Source organism: Diadema setosum, chromosome 12 (assembly GCF_964275005.1).
Source record: "Diadema setosum chromosome 12, eeDiaSeto1, whole genome shotgun sequence".
Lineage (NCBI taxonomy): Eukaryota > Metazoa > Echinodermata > Echinoidea > Diadematoida > Diadematidae > Diadema > Diadema setosum.
Window position 1 is genome coordinate 1964652 of NC_092696.1, and position 18581 is coordinate 1983232.

The following is an 18581-nucleotide window of genomic DNA, read 5'->3' on the forward strand; positions in this document are numbered from 1 at the left end:
CAGATCATTGTTTTAAATGTAACAATTTGGAAACCACTCAGATCACTGTTGTAAATGTAACATTTTGCATACCACTCAGATCATTGACCTGGTGTATGACAGACGAGTGATGATCAGAGGACACAAAGAGATGGTTCGATCTCTCTGCTTCTCTCGTGATGATGCCTTCGTCATTTCCTGCTCAGATGATATGACTGTCAAGGTTTGTGTTAAGGATGCTAGCTGGGTTCCCTGTGCTCTATTTAGAGGTTAAATGGAATGAAAGTTCCATGGTCTATCTTACAGGTTGGGTGAGATCTCTTTGCTCTTGTGTTTAACCCTCTGGACCCACCTGCTCAAAGTTGCTTTTAATAATGGACCAACAGGTTGCTAATCATGACGACAGGCTAAATCTTTAATGTGCCTATGCATTCTACTACAAAATTTGTCCAGCTGTTTTCCAGTAACCAGGCAGTCATTTTCAAACCCAAACTTGACTGCACTTGAAAGGTTCAGACATCCTCCCTTGATATAACAATGCCGCAGTCCTAGAATAAGGCAAGAGTTACATAATCTCTCTTCATTGACGGGTGGTGGTGGGGTATCTAATTGATGAGTGAAGCTCAGTAAGAATTAAGTTCCTGTATGTTTCTTTTTGAATGCCCACCAGCACTTTTTCTAATGTATGAGACCAAAACACCCATGAGAATATTTTGAAAGCCCCCTGTTCATAAAACAGGGAAGGAGATTTTTCCATGTGCTGCATGTGACAAGCTGCCATTGATTTGATTTGATGATCCATGCTAATATGAAATAGATTGTTATGGGTATTATTTTCATCAATCCTCTCTTCTACCAGGTTCTGGATTCATCAACAGGAAAGGTGATGGTCACCTATACTGGTCATCAATACCCACCAATCAGCTGTAGCTGTTCTATTGATGGTCAGCTGGTAGCATCGGCTGGAGGGAGCGAGGTCCATGTATGGGGGATGTTGAGCTCTAAGCTAGCAGGAAAGTGTGCCAGTGAAGCAGATAGTGTACTGTGCTGTGAGTTCTCACCCAAAGGAGACGTCATAGCAGGTGGACTATCCACCTTTGAGATTCTGGTAAGTCTTTGACTCATCTAGGTCCAGACTGATAAATACCGAGGCTTTTAATAGATTTGAGAGATTTTAATAGTAAATTGAGTGGTATCCAATGGGAATCATTTCTCTCCATTGTTGAATAGACTCTGTTTGTCTGTCATACATTCTCTCTCTCTCTCTCTCTCTCTCTCTCTCTTTTACCCTCTCTGTCTGAATCACTATAGGTTTGTTTTGGTTTTTGTCTCATAAGCATTGTCTATATAACTGTATGTTTTCATAATTATTCTCGACATTAGCCAGGCCTGCATTAGCATTTGCCTGGGGCCACCAAATTTCCAAAAAGACTACCTTTTGGTGGCCCAATCAGGCACCCAGGATTCAAATAGATGGTATGTATTTGTTTATTTTTGGGCAATCAAATTTCTGTTTTGGGCCACCAAAATTACAGATTTAAAGATGTTAGTGTCCCCAAAGAGGGCAACCAGAGAAAAGAAGAAAAGAAGATGGGTTGTATAAACTTCCTGAAATATTCTTTGCCCTCGTGTTCACTGTCAAACTGTGTCAGTGCCTAAAAAAAGATACTGCACTCTTAAAAAAAAACAACAACAACAACAACAACACTTATAGTCAATATCATTGTAAGTGATTTCATATAATCCCATAAATGATAGTGCTGGAGTCTTGACTTTGTATTCCCTTCTAGCTATGGAAGACAAGGCATTTCAAATCTGCAGAATCTTTAACCCTTTGAAGACTAGTCCCAAATATTTATGGGCTGGGGTAAATGGGAAATGCATGTTGTAGAAAATCAGTTCTTCTTCATCGGGTTGAAAGGTCCTGTTTACCTTTGGGAACAGTAATTTAAAAGATTTTCAAGATATGACATTTAATGCATATTTATGTGTAGGTCTGTTGTACCACAAAACATCCTATCATATAACAAATTTTTGTGATAGAACCTAAAATATGAGGAAATAATGTATTTTTCTCAATAACCCATAACTGTAGATGGATTAGCCTGGAAATATTTTTATAATAAGTATTGATCACATTTCGTGTATTTAACAATACTCAGCATCGATTATATGGATTCAAATTTTTACAGTAGTTGTTTTTATCCCTAACTCACATTTTAGAACTTTTTTAAAGCACTAATGCTGGATTTTTGTTTCATCTGCAAATGGTAAATTATGCCTTTAATATGTATTTCCTTCTAGCTATGGGAGACAAAGCGTTTCAAACCTGTGGCAGTACTCAAAGGTCATACCAGCTGGGTCATGAGTGTCAAGTTTGATGTCAAGGGTGACAGACTCGTCTCAGCATCAGATGATGAAACAGTCAGGGTATGTCAGCTTCAGGGATCCTGAGTGTCAAAATATGTTGTGTTCTGTGTTCAATCATTCCCTTTCAAGCAGGATTTCAAATGCCAAATTGTATAACAACCCGTGCTTAGCCATCTATATGTGACTGCCTAGCTAAAAACCCTCAAAAAGTCACAGATTAGGGTTTTATGTACCAGACCAAGATATGTCATTTGTGTTGACCGACTTAAATTTCGTAGCTTTGTCTAACCTGGAATAGTACATGTAATCTTTTCTCTACCTACTGTCAAAATTTTGAGCTGGACGGTCACATATGGAATCAAGATATTATTATATTCTCTCTATGCATACAATGTCAAGTCTACATCTGAGTTTTGATATTCCTTCTGTTTGATAGATAAACAGTGTGTAAGGCAATCAATCATTTTTCTTTATTTACTTCCAAATTTATGTCCATTTATAAAAGTGTTTGTTCCTATACTGTGTAAATTGTTAATCCAAGTCTTTAGACGAAGATCACTTTTCTCCATTGAAAGTAATGTGTGAAAAGCTCGTCTTTTATATAATCATAAGGCCAATTTTGAGTGCCATGTGGTCTTCTGAGCATTATAACAGGAGAATTTTATTCCCTTTTTTTACCAGATCTGGAAAGTGCAGTATGGCCACATGGAAACCCAGAGTGTTTGGAAGAGAGATTTTGTCGCCTCTTTCTGTGGCGGAAAAGAAAGACTTAAGTTCCTCATTGCAGGAGACAACAAGAACAGATGTCTGGTAAGCATTATATCCAATCAGACCATCATACCTTGGTGCAAACTCCATGGGCAATCTTTGCTAATAATTACTGGTACAGTGTGGAACACTTACACTTTCTATCCAGTCTCTATAAAGGCTATGTAAAGTATATTTCTGTAACTCTGTATCCACGATTCTGTAAGCATAGTGTGGGAGGAAGAAAGTCTGTCTGTATGTTTGTCCTTGTATCAGTTAGTATGACACTGTCTGTCCAGGACTTGATCCATTTGGTTGGTACATAAAATGTGTCATCAGGCAAAAAGTGCAGTAATGAAAAGATTCAACAAAGTGGGTTTTATCATCTTAATATTTATTATACCCCTGCATACACGAAGTGTATAAGGTGATATATAGGAATCAGCTTGTGGTCGGTCGGGCGGTCCGTTGCAAATCTTGTGTCACAAACTCCTCCTACAGTTTTGAAGCAATTTTGATGAAACTTGGGGTACATGATGACATTGAGGTGTAGATGTGCAAGACATGTTTTTTATGTTTGTCGGAGAAAGCGTTGCCATGATAACCAAAATTTTCCCAAAACCTTGTGGAGTGAACTACTTCCACATTATTTAAGCAATTTATTTCAAATTTGGTATGTATAATGATCTATAGGTGTAGTTGTGCAAGACACACATTGTCTTTGTACCCAACTAGGCATTGCCATGGTAACGGTATATTTTCTTGAAAATCTTGTGGAGTGAACTACTTCCACAATTTTGAAGCAATTGAACTCACATTTGGTGTTCATGATGACATTGAGGTGTAGAGGTGCAGGACATATTTCTTATATCTGTCGGAGAAAGCGTTGCCATGGTAACCACAATTTCCCCCAAACCTTGTGGAGCGAACTACTTCCACAGTGCTTAATTAAGCAATTTATTTCAAATTTGGTATGTAGGACCTATAATGATCTATAGGTGTAGTTATGCAAGACACCCTTTGTGTTTGTACCTGACAAGATGTTGCCATAGTAAATGCATATTTTCTTGAAAATCTTGTGGAGGGAACTACTTCCATACTTGTGAAGCGGTCAAACTCACAAGGTACTCACAAGGTACTACAACATACACACAGACACACATAACCCTTTGGTTCAATTCTTTTTCATAGGAGTCTGGGCTGCGGGAGTGGGGGTATTAATCTCCTTTAGTGATACTTCTAGTTATTCAAGTTTTGAACCAAACCTGAATCAAGGAAAGAAAACCAGTCTTCAACGTGATTTCATTGTCTAGCAAAACTGTTCTGTTTTGGGGTGGGTGTATGTGTTTCATGGAGTCCAATAAAGTTGTTACTAGTAACAGTTGTTCAAAAATATATTGGTTTTCTTACATTCTTGCATAAGAAATGTAAGTATACCTACTGTATACTTCATTGTTTATTAGCAGGATATAGAGCTAGATCAGCTGGACCATGACTTTTCAGTTTGTTAAAAGAACTCATTATGAAATCCTGACCAAACATAAGAGTGATCAGCCTGGGCTTGTACTCAAAGTTGCACTATCACTCTGTGCTGAAGGCATGCTGGTCATACATTGTGTTTATCCAAATACTGATGTTCAGTTCAGTTCAATGACATTTATTTCCAGCAAACAGTATACACTCTATTTAAGTACAAATATCTTTGTCATCATTTTGAACATGCCAAGGGCACTTCTTTGACAGAAAATGAATTGTGGCGAGTGTGCCCTTATCATAAATGCTTCAAGTATGCAGTAGTTTATGTAATTATGAGAAATGCAGAAACAGAGATAGTGACATGGACAGAGACAGAGACGTACATATAGACATAGATGTCAATGTCAATGTTGATGTCACAGTGTCCAGTGCTTGACCTTTGACCTGATCTCATAATCCTCCAGATGACCGATGGGAGAAACATGGAGAAGATGGTGGAGCTGAGTCAGGAGTCTTCCAGGATGAGAGCTTTTGCTCTTAATAATGATACCACCAAGGTGGCTTATGGATCTGATGCAGGGACAGTCAGGGTAAGGACCAAAGGGTGTGTTTGGAGGGACCAATGAGTCTTATACAGGTCTGTTTGGTGGAATGATACTGTAGTGTATAGCATGGTGACACAACATTTGCTCCTGTGACAATTGCTCTGGGGGGCATTTCATGAAGGAACTTGTCGGATAAAATATCTGACAAGTCAATTATATCCAACAAGTTTTGAGAAATTCTTTAGTCTGATTGGCTGATTTTGTCTGAACTTGTCGGATATAATTGACTTGTCGGACATTTTATCCGACAAGTTCCTTCATGAAATGCCCCCCCCCCCCCCCCCCCCCCCCCTGGTCTTATCTTCTCCAAGGACTTAGGGTTAGTGTTAGGGTTGTGAAAGGGTTTTAGGTTTAGTTTGATGTGAGGATTAGGATTAGGATAAGGTTTAGTTTGATATGAGGATTAGGTTTAGGGTGAGGGTTGTTAGTTTGATGTGAGAAGTAGGTTTAGGGTTAGGGTTGTGGGTATAATTTATATTTGGCTTAGCATGCAGATATTTCATGGGAGCAATTGTCGGAGGAGCAAATGTCATGAAACCATGTAGCATGGTATGTATCTGGCTATTGTAACAGCAAAACTCATATATCACACTGCAAGTTGTAGCCAAATAGTTGCCCTGACATTCATTCCCACAGTATAAAAAAAAAATGAATGAAAGAAAGGATAAGAACCAAACCAAAGGTATATGATGATGACATATTTATGAAAGATAAATCTTATGTAATGCAAGAGGTTTGAATACTGCATGAATGTTTTCTTTCTATTGCTATTGTGTAGTGATCAATTATTTCAAAGCAATATTCAGGTTGGGTTTGCTTGTTTCTCATTTTATTGTTTCATTTGCCTGAGTATACTCGGGACCAGTCCTCAACGGGTTAAGGCATCCTCACAGCTGAGCGGATAAAACAAATAAACCAGCTAGGATCAGTTATCTATAATTTCATGATTATTCACATGTATACTGTTATTTCTATTTTACAGGTGGTTGACCTCAAAGGTCAAAGGTTAGAGAGGTCACTAGATGACGCTCACAGCAAAGAGGTCAGATGGTGTGGCTTTACCAAGAAGGGATCTACACTGGTGACATCTTCTAATGATGGACTCATCAAGGTCTTGTCATTACAAACATAGTGAAATACTTTTTATCATAAAGAGTACACTTTTATGCACCAAAAAGATATAATTTTTTTTTTTTGTGTGTGATGAAAGTCTTGTGTAGAATATATTTTGAGTCAGAAAAAAAAAGTGATGGAAAAATGACTGTGGTGATAAACTTTATTTTTTATAAGAATGGCCAAGAAATTTACCCTCTGTTTATATATTTGGTATGTGACATAGAGTTTACATTCTTTTTTTGAAGGGTTGCTATACAGTATATGATCCAGATATATTGAATGTTTACATCATAGTATAAGAATAATGACTTTAAATCTTTGCATTTTTCACATTTCTTAATTAATGCATTTTGCCAAAGAGTGGTGGTACATGTATGTCTTCTCGGCATAAAGCCTGTTACATTTGTTCTTTTAAAATAGTTTGTTTGTTTTTATGATGTAATGGATCTATTTTGTTCCTTCACATTAATTTTCTCGTGAATTTAGATCTGGTCAGAAGATGGAAAGGTCATTGAGTGCAAAGGTCATTCAAATGGCGTGACCAGCTGTCGGATCTTCCAGGACGACAGCAAGATTTTGTCTTCATCTCAAGATGGCACCCTGAGGGTAGGTCCTGCCATCTGTCTTTAGTTTGGTCTAAGTTCTCTGGAAATTATAAGCCAAATATAAGGTTTTATTTATTATTCATTCAATATTTGGGCATGTAATCAAAAACAATCCCAGAGTCATCTTCTGTAGACGTGCAGTAGTATGTTTTCTTTCTACCAAAAGGTTTGGTTTCTTTATGGTCACTGAATTCTGAACTCCATTCATACACCTGTATATCCAACGGCGTGTTTGATGAGTAATTAGTCTTCTTTTTGATGTCATCTACTCACACAATAGTTGTAACTTATTAGTAATTACTATTTTTTGGACAGCAAGTTAGAGCAGGTTTTGCTACTGGACAACCATTTATAAAGCAGTTGGTTACACTGCACCCATTTACTGTTTACAGTCATATCAGGGCAATCACCCCCTGGCTAAAAACTGGTTAGTGATAAGGTTAGAATAAAGATTAGGGTTAGGGATAGGTTTAGGGTTAGAGTTTGGGTAAGGGTTAGGATTAGGTTCAGGATTAGGATTAGGGTCAGGGGAAGGGTCCAGTGTAATTGCCCAGCAGGTAAATGCCCTAGACCCTTTATAATTGCAGACATGTAAATGCATGGCATGCAGTCTTTTGTGCGTTATTACCCAACATCAGCAAGTTGAAATGGAGATTTAATCACAGTGTTTGCTGGTGTGATAACTTGAAATATTTCCTTCACATTTATTCATCTCCCCTGGCTTCAAATCTTTAATCCTGACTGCCATGCAAAGACGTTTTGTGAGTCAAAGCAGAAATCATGCAGTTAATTTGAGTCTGGGAAACAAAGGTCCTGCTTGGATCTTATTTTTATGCTAGAGATTTCACCTTCCATGATATGACAAAGTACATGTAAAAGAAAATAATTGTTTTTGTTTTTATGATGGAGGTATCAGAAAAGATAAATTGATAACAGCATTCCTGCCATGCTTTGAGTATATTGACAAAGGTACGTGTAATGGTTTTTCTCTGCTGGAATATTTCTTGTATGTATTTTCTGTTTGTTGCAAGGAGTTGGCAATTCAGTAGTGAAAGTGTTTCACTTTCCGGAATTATCTTGCTTCACTTTGAAGTTTTTTCTAATCCACGCAGGTTTGGGACCTAAAATCTGGAAGGAATCTGGAGACAATAAATGCTCATGATGACTGGATCTTTATGTGTGAAATGTCTCCCGATCAGTCTATGGTGGCAACTGTCTCAGTTGACAAATCAGCCAAGGTGAGAACAAAACATGCTCAACTGGTCTTAAAGGTACTTTGATAGAATGGAGGAGATTGTAAGAGGGGGATAGTAGAGTTTGTTCTAGGGCTTTTCATTGTCAAGATAGAAGGAATGGTAGAGATGATGAGAGGGGGATAGTAGAGATAGTTAGATAAGGATTATAGTGAAAATAAATAGGAAGAGATATTAAAGTTGGCTAGAGAGGTAGAGTAGAGATTGATAAAGGAGAATAGTAGAGGTAGAGAGGTATAGTAGAGACTGTTAGAGTGGTATAGTAAAGGTAGGGAGGTATAGTAGAGACTGTTAGAGTGGTATAGTAAAGGTAGGGAGGTATAGTAGAGACTGTTAGAGTGGTATAGTAAAGGTAGGGAGGTATAGTAGAGACTGTTAGAGTGGTATAGTAAAGGTAGGGAGGTATAGTAGAGACTGTTAGAGTGGTATAGTAAAGGTAGGGAGGTATAGTAGAGACTGTTAGAGTGGTATAGTAAAGGTAGGGAGGTATAGTAGAGACTGTTAGAGTGGTATAGTAAAGGTAGGGAGGTATAGTAGAGGAGGGTAGTAGAGATTGATAGAGAGGAATAGTAGAGATAGATAGTGGGGTCGAGTAGAAATTGATAGAGAGAGTAAAGATGGCTTGAGAGGGATAGTAGAGATAGAGGGAAATAGTAGAGGTTTAATCACCATAGCTGCAATATATGAGGGACAGCATTGGTGGTAGGACTGGAATAGTGAAATATGATAAAAGAGACATGGTCCAGAAGAAGTGAATAGAGCAGTAGGGGTTCTTGAGGGACATTCTTAATCGGCCATACGTATGTGGTGTATTACTACCTTGAATTTGCTTCCTAGCATTCTCCCAACACTCCCTGTTGCTTTCTGTGTGTATTTTACCATGCAGGTTTGGGATGTGGAGTCTCTGACTTTGATGAAGTCCTTGGAGAATCATATTGATTCAGTTCGCACCTGTCACTTCTCACCAGACAATAGTATCCTAGCAACAGGAGACGACAGCGGCATCACAAGGGTAATAAAAAAAAACAAAAAAAAACCTTCTTTGATATTTGTTTTTACATTATTCATGAAAATTTCAAGTTTTCCCATGAAATTAGCAGGCTGACTCAATTTGATTTTTACAGACTGTATTAGACAATTTACACTCTATAAAGTTTTAGAAAACATTAATACGTTTTTATCCCATAGTAATCAAATGAAGAAAGGAAAGTCAGTTATGACTACTAGCATTTGATTTGGGTTGTTAGTACCACAAGGTCATATGATCAGTTTTATGTGAAGGCATCAAGATATTTGTTAAGTCATTATTTCCTTGATTACATCAGCTTTGTGTACCCTTACAGCTAAAACTGAGATTTAACAGAAAGTGTTGAATCCTGTTAAAAAAAAAAAAAAAAAAAAGAATATAAAAAAAAGAATGAAAGGAAAAAGAAGACAGTCAAAAAGAAAAGTATGATAAAATTACTGCTGGTTGTAAATATGAAAAAATTGAAACAAATCTGTAGAATTTTATATTCATTTGAAAGTTCTTGGCGATCTAACTGGGCTTCCAGTGAACATAGCGTCTACAGGTATATGATTTTTATACATTATCTATCTTATTAAGAGATGACGATGAGTAGCAGCAGAGCATGTGAACCATATGAGATCCAAATTTTTTTTTTTTAGGTCATCTTCCACAAATCTTGAGGTAGAGATGTTGAATTTTTAAAATGAAAATTGAAAGCTGTGATGTAACATTGCAAGTTATAGTCTGGCTCGATGTTCTATCATAATATCATAATACTCTGCAAAGTTGGTCTTTGCTTGTGAATGTCTATCATAATGGATGCAAATCACTCTTTGACTCAAAATTGTATCCGTTGATTGTTTAGGTATGGAACATTTCTAGTGGTCAAGAGATAGGGACGTGTCTTCAACACAAGTCTTGGGTGACTGACATCAAATTCTCACCAGACTCCAAGATCGTCATCACAGCAGGAGAAAATGTTCGGGTAAGAAGACTTCTTCAATGAAAACATAGTTTCTGATGAATTTGAACAAAAAAAGTCATAATTATATGCGAGATTATCAATGGAGCAAGTTTTACAGCTTCATCAGCTGTTCAATCTCCATGAGGAAAAAGTAGAATTATGATTATTAATAATAATCAATTATTATTCAATCATAATTGTTATTCAATTAGGAAATGATAATTGATTGAAACAATTATATGATGTAAAGATAAAATAACAGTATCCCCTGTCCTGGACAGGGGGTATCACCATAGTGACACCATGTTAACACCATGGTGATGTGGGATATAAACCTGTTGTCAGTATCACTTTCCATCCTTTGCTTCGAAATCTATGTACACCATGCCTGTTTTATTGTTCACCCCATCTCTACCGCCCTCTAGTGGTGGGAGTTGGATGGAACTCCTCTACAGACTTTCCATGTACGAGGGAGCTTCATCCGTCAGGTCCAGATCAGCCCTGACTTCCAGACATTTGTCACCATTGACAGTGCTGGAATCCTGTACCTAATGTGTCGTGTGAGGGCGCCAGACAGCAGACAGAGTGGAGAGGTGGTCATTGTCTAGACGGAGACAGACCCACGAGGGACTCTCAGTTTCATCTTCCTTCGCCTGATCCTCAGTAAAATTTTGAGGATTTTGAATTACAGGAGATCTAACACTTGGCTGTTGGTTTGTTTTCTTTCATTGCATTTGGTCAGACAGATAATAAAGTTCTGACTTTTTGTAATCATTCCCTTTTAATGGGACTGTTGGTACTATTTCTAAAAGACTGAATTCCTAACATTTTTGTGTGCAGTATTTTGATTTTTAACTTCACCCATAAAACCACTGGTATGGTGCTATGTGAAGAATTTAGTGTTTTTGCCAGACACAAGGTAGTAGATATTTCAGGAGTACTCTGAAGAACTGAAGAGTCACTTCAGTTTATGGAGTAATCCTTGTTCTGATCTGTGAAGTACTAAGGATCATCTCTTCTGAATTAATCCTGTCTCAGGTAACCAGATACCTGGAGAAGCTGAGCTTACTGCTGAAAAATACAGAAGAGAATATTCATGACTTCATGGTTTGGTTCTATATCTCTGTTTACCATAACTTTTCTGAAATGTCTCTCAAAGAGAATGATTTAAAGACATAAGATGTCATGTTATAGAAGATGTCATTAAATGACACACTGTTTTCTTGCGGCTTTTTTTCTTTTGTGCCTTTTACATGTTGACAATGTGCAAGATATATGTATTTGTTTTGTTGTGTGGTGAATGACTTTACTTGTGAAGTAAGAATGTTCCTATAGATTTTAGAATTGGATGTTAAAAAGGAGGTAGCATTTCTTTGTCTTTTATTTTCACTTGTAGAGAATGATAAACTAAAAATGGTAAAAGTGAAAGTGAAATAATATCTCGAGGTGTGGTCAGTCAGCTGATTGTTAACATTTAACTATTGATGGGATATTAAATTTTCTGGGGAGGGGCTTAGTGAGGGGAGGGGCTGGAAAAGGGGGAGGGGCTGAGAGAAGGGAGGGGCTTGGGGAGGAGAGGGGCTTGTAGAGGGGAGGGGCTGAGAGAAGGGAGGGGCTTGGAGAGGGGAGGGGCTGAGAGAAGGGAAGGGCTTGTAGTGGGGAGGGGCTGAGAGAAGGGGAGGGGCTTGTAGAGTGAGTCAACTTTGATATTTGCCTACAGATAGAAGGCCCACCTCTACTTAAACTCTATAGCCATATTCAGTCAGCTGCTAGATTATGTGATGTAATTCCAGGACAGTTTACACTAGGAAGTGATGGGGTTTGGTGTAATCCAGTATTACTATCATCAAATTTCTACTTAACCTGACAGAAATGTGCTGTAATGTGATAGAAGGAATAAAGAATCTTATGAAATATGATCTGTAGATTTGAATATTAATGAGTTTACATATTTAGTTATGTACAACAGGTTTCCTCTCACAGATGTCAATGTTGAAACAAAACTTGTCTTCGAATCTCTCTTCCCATGCCCTGAAGTAAACCGGGGGGGGGGGGTTTACAACATTGTGTTGCTCTCCATTGTTAGAGGCCCCACAAGCAGGCGAGATATACAGCAATTCTTTCAGAGCAAGTCAGCTAGCCCCAATGTACTGCAAAATGAAAACTTTAATAAATGTTTGTTCAGTTTGTTTGTTTGTTTGTTTGTTTTCTGGAGTGGAAAATGGAGAGATGTGAAAAAAACAAACAAACATACAAGCAAGCAAACAAACCCTGTTTACTGTAGAAATTTTCTGTTTTGCATTATTACAGTCTTGTATGTCATCATTGCAATATATGATTCAAGGGTTGTAATTGTAAATACATGTAACTCAATTTGCGTGATATGTTCTTTTGCTGAAAACCACAGTGGTACGCCTAAGATTTTATGAAGTGTAATGAACTTTGTATGATTTCCAAACTGGCTAAAGTCACTTTTTAAGGAATACTTTCTGTGAGTTTAACAGTGTGTTTCAGATGGACAGATTGTGAGAATGTTTTAAATGTTGGATCCTGTATCCAGAGGTTAAGATAATATTCTGGTCTGTGGGAACGATTTATGACACGTAATAATGTCAGCTATGTTCAGAGAGTTCTATTTACTTCCACAAGAGGTTTTTTTCTTCTTTTTTTCAAAGTGAGGGATGAAAACAGAGCTGAGATATTAGAGAGGAGTGACAGACAACACAAGTGTGATTTTTCATTGAGCTTCCTAACAGTGTCTGGCAACTAAGACTAGCAGCCAAAGGATGATCATCAATAACTATTTACTAGCTCTTTTAAATACAATTTTTCCCTAAACTATGTAAGTTGATTAGTAATGGTCATGGCTAATGCAAGTTTTATACCCATCTGTAAACAAGAAATGATGTTTATGTCGTGTTTGCAGTTTTAGCGCTCCTAGTTCCGGGCAAACCAAAATTAATGTTTAGAAATGTATGTATATTATGTATCATCATGTCAGTATTGAATCACCATTCATGACACAGGTACATTGTATTTTCCAGGGATGTGATATTACCGTAAAACATGATATAGATTATTCCAAGCATAAAATTTTCACAAATTGGAGCCAATGGCATTTTCCGCGGTGTGAAATGTTCGCGAATTGCCACTGGCATATAGTGTAGACAAGAACTTTTGCAATCCCATGCATTTTTGATAATTTCACGAATCATGGCTTGCGAAATTTGTGAAATTAGAATGTACACGGATGTTCCTCATTTTATAGTGGCTCCTTCTTAAGGTTACAGTTTTGTTGTTTAATGATTTTTTTAGCCCAGGATTTAAGAAAAATAGCAGAATCTTGTTTGTATATCTCTGCTATTTAGGTCAAGAAACAATATATTTTTACTTTTTTTAAATTTTGCTGACAAATGACGATTAGTACAGTCAGTTGAGACATCACGTGGAATGAAGTGGACAGACATCTTTGGTTGGATTACTGTTCAATATACCAAAGGTTTATTATTCCAAAGGTTCTTAAATCCAAAAAAGGAAATAACGTTCATTATTCCATAGGTTCTTAAATCCAAAAAAGAAATAAGGTTTATTATTCCATAGGCTCTTAAATCCAAAAAAGAAATAAGGTTCATAATTCCAAAGGTTCATTTGTATGCACCTTCTATTCATTTTCGTATCAAGGAAACTTTTAATTTCATTCTGTAAGATTAATAAAGCTTCGGAAATATGAACCTGTTTTGTTTTAGATTAACAAACCTTCCAAATAACAAATCTGATTTCATTTTCTGATAAAGGAACCTTTAGAATAATGCCACAAATATTTTGATTAATGAACCTTTTGTCATGTTTGGATGAATGAATCGCTCAGTGTAGGAAATTTGTGAGTTTCACCAAAATGAACCCTCAGAATGATGAACCTTATTCTACTGTCATATTCAAAATACATTTGGAATAATGAACAACACCCCTTGGTGTGGTGGTGGTGGGGGGGGGGGGGGAGGGAACAAAAGATACTGGTAGTCATAATGCTTCAGGTTGTAAACAGGTTCAATATACAACTACAACTGAAAAATAGCTCATAGAATCTTTCATAAAGCAAGTAATGCTTAGGTTTAAGTTCGAGATGTAAGTGGAGATGCAGCTCACTCTCGGGTATTTGCACTGCTGCGCCTCATGCATGTTACACTATTGTAAATACCCTCGAGTGCACTGCATCTCCACTAACACCCTCTCACCTAGCTGTTCATTATTATCTCTGCCAAGGTAGGAGGTTATGTTTTCATTATTGTTCGTTTGTTTGTTTGTCTGTGCACAAAATAACTGAAAAAGTTGTGGATGGATTTGGATGAAACTTACAGGAAAGGTTGAGAGTGACACAAGGAAGAGATGATTAAATTTTGGTAGTCATCCAGAAATTTTTATGGATTTTATGAAGGATTTTTGATATTTTGGCAGGTAGGGTCAATGAACTTGGGAGTTCAAGCTGCGCATTTTGTAGGTTTTCATACGCACACTGTAGTGCGTGCTCTAATTTCTGCTTGTTGATGACGGAATAAAAGGCTTCTATAATAGGAAAGGGGCAACTTTCAGCATGCATACATATGAGTGGATATCACTGATCTCTGTGGAAGAACAAGATCAGTGGTGGAAATGAGCTGCTTGGCAGAGGTCTGCGTTCTCAGAGTGCTTTTCTAGTTTGTATAATACGACCATTCCTCAAAACAAACACTCCCTACCTTCCTAATGCAGACCATTCCTGAAAACACACAAAGCTTACCATTTATCCATCAGCAGCCATCATCTACACTTGTTAATATTGTATAGTACTTTCTAAACCAAACAAGAAAATGTCTATGAATTGCTGAGGAAGAAATGAGTTCCTATAAGCAAGCCACTGGGAGGACTGATGATTTTAAGTCCCCTCTAAAGGACCAGATATTGAGGATGAAGTGCCTTGACTGAGGCACAATCATGCAGTACTGTAAAAGTGGATATTTTTGCACAAGTAATTTTTCACGCTCGACGGGGTAAGAAGAGTTTCACATGTTTTTAATTCCGCGGAATCAAGACATCAACTACTGGAACATATGGCAAGCAAAAATATTCGCATGCTTTTATTTTCACGCTAGTTTCGGGTTGCGCGAAATGCGCGAAAATTTCAACACCGCGAAAATTTCCACTTTTACAGTATTAAAAGGGGATTGAACCTTGGGCCTTGTGCTATCAGTCCCTTGTCTTATCCACTATGCCATAACAACTCTTATTCATGGTCACGTCATCAATTCTTCTATTTGAGCCTCAGATTTCAAACATTGACAGAGGGAGAAAATAGAAGTGTTCAAAGGAAAATACATGTAATAAGACTAATGTTCATGTTACTTTTATGGCTAAAATGGTAATTGTAATAATGATGATTATAACAATAATGACAGTAATAATTCTAATGATGATGTTTATAATAGGGTGTAATGAATAATGATAATAATAAAAGTAATGATGAAAAAGAAGAGGAAGAAGAAGAAGAAGAAGAAGAAGAAGAAGAAGAAGAAAATCCAAATAATAGTAGTAATAATAACGTAAACTGCTTCGCCAAAGATGGGCCATATCGCCATCACTTATTTGATTCATGCCATTTTCTTGCTGCTATTAAATACTTATTGTATTTTTTTCCACAGTGTAGGCCTATGTATATATCATGAGACTTGTCTTACAGCAAAGACTGAATAGTTTCTCCGCAGATTAAACAACGAAATACCTTTTACGTCAGCTATTTAATGATCTTGTAGTATTTAAAATGAGCAGAGTTATATTTCCCAGTTATCTTGTCATGTTCAAAACAGTGTCAAGAATAGCCTGCATGTGACCTGTGTGTGATTTTTTTTTTTTTTTTTTTTTTTTTTTTTTTTTTTTTTTTTGGTTTGAGAAACTATGTGTAATTTGGAGTTTAATTCTGCTTTAGACTTCAACCATGTCATTCTGAGTTTGATTTCGCATTTCTTTCATATTGTGAAGGTATGTTTGTGGTTATGTTTAATAAATAGCACATAAAGAATTCTGGCATATTGTAAACTTACCAGCATTACACGAGTAATTTTCACCTTAGGAGTGACAGGAACTTTGTATATGGGAAAGATTAGATCAGATTAGATTAAATTAAATTATTTCTGATCTCAATCAGGTCCCACTATGTCATGTTTTCTGAGCCAACCAACCAACCTCCTTTTTATTTTCATTCTTCCATTATGTGTGGAACACATGAGTTGAAAATGGTATCAATGTTGTCATCCTGAATGTTTCATTGTCTTTTGTGTCTCAGTGTTGTCGATGTCAATGTTTCCACTGTATGTTTTATGATGTTGCAGACGTTTCCACTGTTGCTGTTTATGTTTTTACAAGTCTTTGTGTAGAGATGTTTTAACTGTCGTTGTTTGTGTTTTACAACATCGTTTTAAATGCCCTCACTGATGATACTGAAGTTCATGTTAAGACTGTTAGATGTATTTATTTTGCCTGTGGTATAACAGCAGCAGTGTGAAGATTTCTTGATAAAAACTTTTTTTCCTTTCTGCCACAATTTGTCGTACTGAGCAAATAATGATAAACTTTGTGATCAAATGTGACAGGGGTGGGGATGCATGATGGTTACTATTTCATACTCGAGTAGCTTGGAATATTCAAAGTTCTGTTGCAATTTCTAATACATATAACAAAGTAAGAATCATGTTACTGTGTGTGAAATCATGAGTTGCAGCATACAGCCCTCCAAGTCGAGGGCATTTTGTTGGTTGATTTCTTGAGCCTTGCAATCCATTTAAACTTTCAGCATGAAATGATATCTTTATGTAGAAAAAAGTATCGTTATCATATAAACCTATGAGTTCATCTGGAGATAATGAATGAGACACTGAATGCTTTAAAGACATAGAGTTTGGAGGTGGTTGTATAAAGGCCAAAGAAAGAAAACACCATTAAAAAAGCAAAAAGAATGTGTGGTTAAGAGTTCTGTGCAAAGAAATCATACTTTTCTATGTGATTGCAGTAGCATCTCAAAAAAGAGCTGAGTAAAGATTATTGTGAAAGTGGAAATTTCTGTGGTGTGAAAATTGACACACATTTTGTGCAAACAGAATCTAGTGTGAAAACAAAACCATGCAAATAAATAGCTTATTAATGTAACACAGTTTAATGTATTGACTCTGCAGAATTGAAATCACAAAATTCATCTCACCCACCCGAGCGTGAAAAATAACTCGCGCAAAAAAAAATGCCACTTTTGCAGTACATGTTCACAATTCACGGTATACAATAAGATACATTGTCACATAACACTAGTGTCTTTTAAATGTGCAACTGCATATTGCACAATGTTTACTTTTATTTATGTGTTTGCATTCTGTAGTCTGAAGATGTTACACTGTATGCAATGATTGAAATCTTCAAAACGTGTCTGGTAAAGAAATGTAAGAGATGAACCTGGTGATGTGACACATTTATCCTACTTGTGTCTGGTTGTATGTGTTATTCAGCATGCACATTGTTTTCCAATAATGAGTGTTGTCTGTAATAGGCAAGTAAGAATGGTGATTTTTTTTTTTTTTAAATTTCATTTAATGCTTGATACCAAGTTTCTTGATGACATATTTGACCTCATTCTTTTGTTCACTTTGTATTTCTATGGTCATTCAATAAACAGTACTCCATAATGATGTCTAACAGCATATAATTGTATGGTCATCATGGGCAAGTGACACCTTGCCTTGTGCTCTGCTCTTTGTTCTGTTTTGGTAAAGTAGTGTGTGTACATACAGTATCTACATCTTCTATCTTTCTATCTATCTATCTAGCAATTCATCTAAACATAGATAGATAGATAGATAGATAGATAGATAGATAGGAAGATAGGTAGAAATATAGATAGATAAAGAGAGATAGATAGATAAATAAAGATAGATAGATAGATAGGTAGATAGATAGATAGATAAATAAAGATAGATAGATAGATAGATAGATAGATAGATAGATAGATAAATAAAGATAGGTGGATAGATAGATTGATAACTTGAGAGAGGGAAGAGAGAGATTTGTAACATCCCAAATCTTGCTGAAGTCCTCTTCGATATTTCATCAATGAGGGCTCCCTTGCTAGCTAAGTTCAATATAGGATAGGATGCCACCAAGGTACTGTATTTATCATTACTTACTCTGGTCATAAACCACACAATAACAAAACAGCAAGAATTGATAAGACACCTTTTATTATATGATCTTTAATTTACATATACATGTAGTATGTGGCGAGACAGTACAAATAATTGTTTTTACAATTTAAAATTGCAGCAAATTAGACGTGGACAGTGACATATGACTTATCTCTTAGAGATAAAATACTGCTTCTAGCAAACATTCGACACATTCAGAATCTGAATGAACTCATTTTCTTCGGAAAAATTTCTCATT

General features: G+C 36.6%; 1 protein-coding gene across 1 annotated transcript in view; it reads left to right on the forward strand.

The window, feature by feature from the left end:
• The window catches only part of LOC140235960 (apoptotic protease-activating factor 1-like), a 32575-nt gene extending 21807 nt beyond the window's left edge, over window positions 1–10768 (forward strand). Inside the window, exons 13-23 of the mRNA XM_072315956.1 lie at window positions 80–202; window positions 839–1087; window positions 2284–2409; window positions 3031–3159; window positions 5037–5162; window positions 6160–6288; window positions 6780–6899; window positions 8011–8136; window positions 9038–9163; window positions 10026–10145; window positions 10550–10768. Coding sequence (XP_072172057.1) covers window positions 80–202; window positions 839–1087; window positions 2284–2409; window positions 3031–3159; window positions 5037–5162; window positions 6160–6288; window positions 6780–6899; window positions 8011–8136; window positions 9038–9163; window positions 10026–10145; window positions 10550–10732 — 1557 coding nt within the window. The 3' untranslated portion in view covers window positions 10733–10768. The remainder of the gene's footprint in view (window positions 1–79; window positions 203–838; window positions 1088–2283; window positions 2410–3030; window positions 3160–5036; window positions 5163–6159; window positions 6289–6779; window positions 6900–8010; window positions 8137–9037; window positions 9164–10025; window positions 10146–10549) is intronic.
• Window positions 10769–18581: the final 7813 nt, after the last annotated feature.